Below are 3,412 nucleotides of genomic sequence, written 5' to 3'. Positions count from 1 at the left end.
CAAAGGCTATGGTTTCCCAAAACAACTGTCTCTTAGAGGATTTTGGGATAATAGTGAGCTAAAAGAAAGCAATAAACTATTACTGCTCTTTGTTGACCTGACACAATTGCCATTTATAGCACAATCATCAACCTTCAGCTATATTCATGTTGACGAAAGTAAATACGTACTTTGGTTTTCCAACTTATATATAAAGCAAGCAACAGAAACCCATTTTCAAAACAACAGAAAAGTTATTACTATTAAGTAGTTAGTAGCTAGACGTTATTGAGAACAAGTTCTCTGCATTAATGGAGTCCATAAGATTGATAAAACCGAGTCTGAAACCGATTCAAACTAAGCCAAAATTAGCCATGGAAGCAGCTGAAGAAGAGCCATTAAGTCCGTCAGCAAGGTTATTTCACGAGCCCAACTTCAACGTCCACGTTTTATCCATAATGGGCAGCAAATCAAGAATCAATCCTCAAGTTATCAAAGAGCAGTTGGTCCATACTTTCGTTAAGCATCCTCGTTTCTCCAGCCTCCAGGTACGAAAATTGTAATATTTGACTGAACATATTTAACCGTCCGATACATAAATAATAGTATTGTTAACTACTAAAAAAGAGGATTTTCAAAATAACAAAAAAAAATCATATGCCTTCGATCTTTGACTTAGTAGCTAGTATGCCTTCTTAAACTACATGTTTCATTCTTTGTAAGGTGGTGGATGAGAAAAATAATGGAGAAATGAAATGGGTGCGCACAAAGGTGGACGTAGAAAAGCACGTTGTAGTGCCACAAGTGGATGAACAAAACCTGCAGGAATCACCAGACAAATTCGTGGATAACTATATTCACAACCTTAGCAAAACCACACTTGACAAGTCAAAACCTCTCTGGGATCTCCATCTTCTCAACGTCAAAACATCAGATGCTGAGGCTGTTGCCGTTTTACGAATCCACCATTCACTTGGAGATGGCACCTCTTTTATGTCCCTTCTACTCGCCTGTACTCGCCAAACTGCTCATCCAGATAAACTTCCAACTATTCCAGGAAATAAAAAGAGGCCTATTAATTCTTCGGACCAGTATTCGAGGTCAAAGGGATTGTGGCCATATGTTGCAAAAGTTTGGTCATTTATGAGATTGTTTTGGAACACAATAGTAGATGTGTTGATGTTTATGGCCACGACTGTTTTTTTGAAGGACACAAATACGCCAATTAAGGGCAGGCCTGGTTCTGAGTTTAATCCTAGGCGACTTGCTCATAGGACAATCAGTCTTGATGATTTGAAGTTGGTGAAAAATACATTAAATATGGTACATATATTCTTAGTCCAATCAAATGCTATGATGTATGTTAGATGTTGCTAATATATGTCTATTGATTTTGTTATTTCTTGCACAGACAATAAACGATGTCGCCGTGGGAGTAACACAGGCTGGTTTATCTATCTATCTTAACAGGAGATATGGTAAGTTCGTCTGCCTCATGTATTAGGAGTAGTTGTTAATAACAAGAAGGTAGGCAACCTGTTATATAGAACATGTAAAATTACACAAATATTGTAATCTCTATTTTCTTTACACGATCAGAGTAAATAAGTTAGATTCAAAAAGAATTAAAAACTAGTTTAAACAGTACTTTTATTGTTTGAACTGCTGGGAATACAGAGTCATGGCAGTAAATTTTAATGCAAAATTTGGCAGGTGAGGGTAAGAAAGACAAGGGAGCAACAGAGAAAAACAATAATCTCCCTAAGAACATAAGACTCAGATCAACACTTCTTATTAACTTAAGATCAAGGACTGGAATTCAGGTGATGGCATCCATTCTTTCTTCAAAATCTTCGCACTTCAACTTCCTTAGCTTACTTCAAGCCAAGTTATTGACATTCTTTTCGTGTTTAACAAATACATATATAGGCTCTAGCTGATATGATGGCCAAGGACACTGAGGCAAAGTGGGGCAATTGCGTTGGTTATGTCCTTTTACCCTTTAAAATTGCATTAAGAGATGACCCTTTAGATTATATTAGAGAAGTTAAGGCAACCATTGATCGTAAGAAGAAAAACTCTCTTGAAGCTATCTGCACATTTTCCATCTCCAAATTAGCACTCAAGCTTTTTGGGATTAAGGTAACGGCATAATCACTTCTCAATGTTTCATCCTTCACATAAGATTTCATTAATTACAAAATTTGACCCTTTTTTCTTCTGTGAAAAAAATAAATTAATTTCAGGCTTCAAGTACAATATCGCACAGAATTCTTACCAATACAACACTGTGTTTCTCCAATTTGGTTGGTCCTCAAGAGGAAATTGGCTTCTATGGGCACCCTATGGCTTACCTTGCACCCAGTTCTTATGGGCAACCTCATGTAAGTACTGATTTGCTTGACCAAATCGTAATGATATATCTATAGATAGAGTGATCTTGTTTAGATTATATTTACATCATAACCCCGAATTTAAATTTCAGGCGCTGATGATTAATTTCCAGAGCTATATTAACAAGATGACAATAGTTCTATCAGCAGACGAAAGTGTGATTCCTGATCCACATCAACTGCTGGACGATTTTGAACAATCTCTAAAGCTTATCAAGGATGCTGTGGTAGAAAGAGGCCTTTGCCTTGGATAAAAAAAAATGCTGGACAAGCTCTTCTAGTTATGGCTCAAATGTTATAGTATTTCTTTTTTCTTTTATTTAGGAAGTGGCAATAACATTGGTGCACAAGTATAATGCGACAGATCAATATCACTACAATATTAATAAAATATAATATTTGAGCAATAATTTTTTATTTTTTTTTTCCTTTCACCAGCAATAAGTTTACATATCGTAAATGTGCTCGTGCTGACAAACTCAAGTCTTGCATTTATGAATCATGAAATAAACACTAAGTTTTCAAGTTTTGTTGAGGAGCATCCAAGTGTGTAATAAGCTAATTAACCTTGGTCCTTGTGAATGATGTAAGTATATTTCACTTCATACTTAAAATGATAGATTATATCGAGAATATATACATAAAAGCTAGACACATAAGTCAACAATGCATCCCTCGGATCACTCCTTCTACCTACAATATTTGACTATCTATCCGACATACAATCTAATATTTAAAATACTCTCTCACAATATCTAACACTCCCCCTCAAGCTCGAGCGAACATGTTATATGCTCCAAGCTTGCTACAAATGTGTTCAATCCGAGCTCCTCTAAGGGACTTAGTAAGCACATATGCCAATTGGTCATTTGAACCGACGAAGCTGGTGGCAACGCATCCGAACTCGATCTTCTGCCGAATACAATGAAAATCCACCTCTATATGTTTCGTTCTTTCATGAAAAACGGGATTAGAGGCAATATGAAGGGCAGCCTAATTGTCACATATAAGCTTCATCTGTTTGAATTCGACACATTTTA

The 3,412-nt window shown here is 36.2% G+C and overlaps 1 protein-coding gene across 1 annotated transcript; it reads left to right on the top strand.

The window, feature by feature from the left end:
- The first annotated feature begins 210 nt into the window (after positions 1–210).
- On the top strand, positions 211–2,782 carry LOC107761933 (wax ester synthase/diacylglycerol acyltransferase 11-like). The gene is made up of 7 exons (XM_016580232.2): positions 211–527; positions 703–1,302; positions 1,391–1,457; positions 1,693–1,802; positions 1,909–2,121; positions 2,226–2,363; positions 2,465–2,782. Exons 1-7 carry the CDS (start codon positions 291–293, stop codon positions 2,624–2,626), a joined length of 1,527 nt encoding a protein of 508 aa, XP_016435718.2. The 5' UTR covers positions 211–290; the 3' UTR covers positions 2,627–2,782.
- The last annotated feature ends 630 nt before the right edge of the window (positions 2,783–3,412 follow it).

Source organism: Nicotiana tabacum, chromosome 19 (genome assembly GCF_000715075.1).
Source record: "Nicotiana tabacum cultivar K326 chromosome 19, ASM71507v2, whole genome shotgun sequence".
Classification (NCBI taxonomy): domain Eukaryota; kingdom Viridiplantae; phylum Streptophyta; class Magnoliopsida; order Solanales; family Solanaceae; genus Nicotiana; species Nicotiana tabacum.
This window is presented reverse-complemented; position numbering and strand designations above follow the sequence as displayed.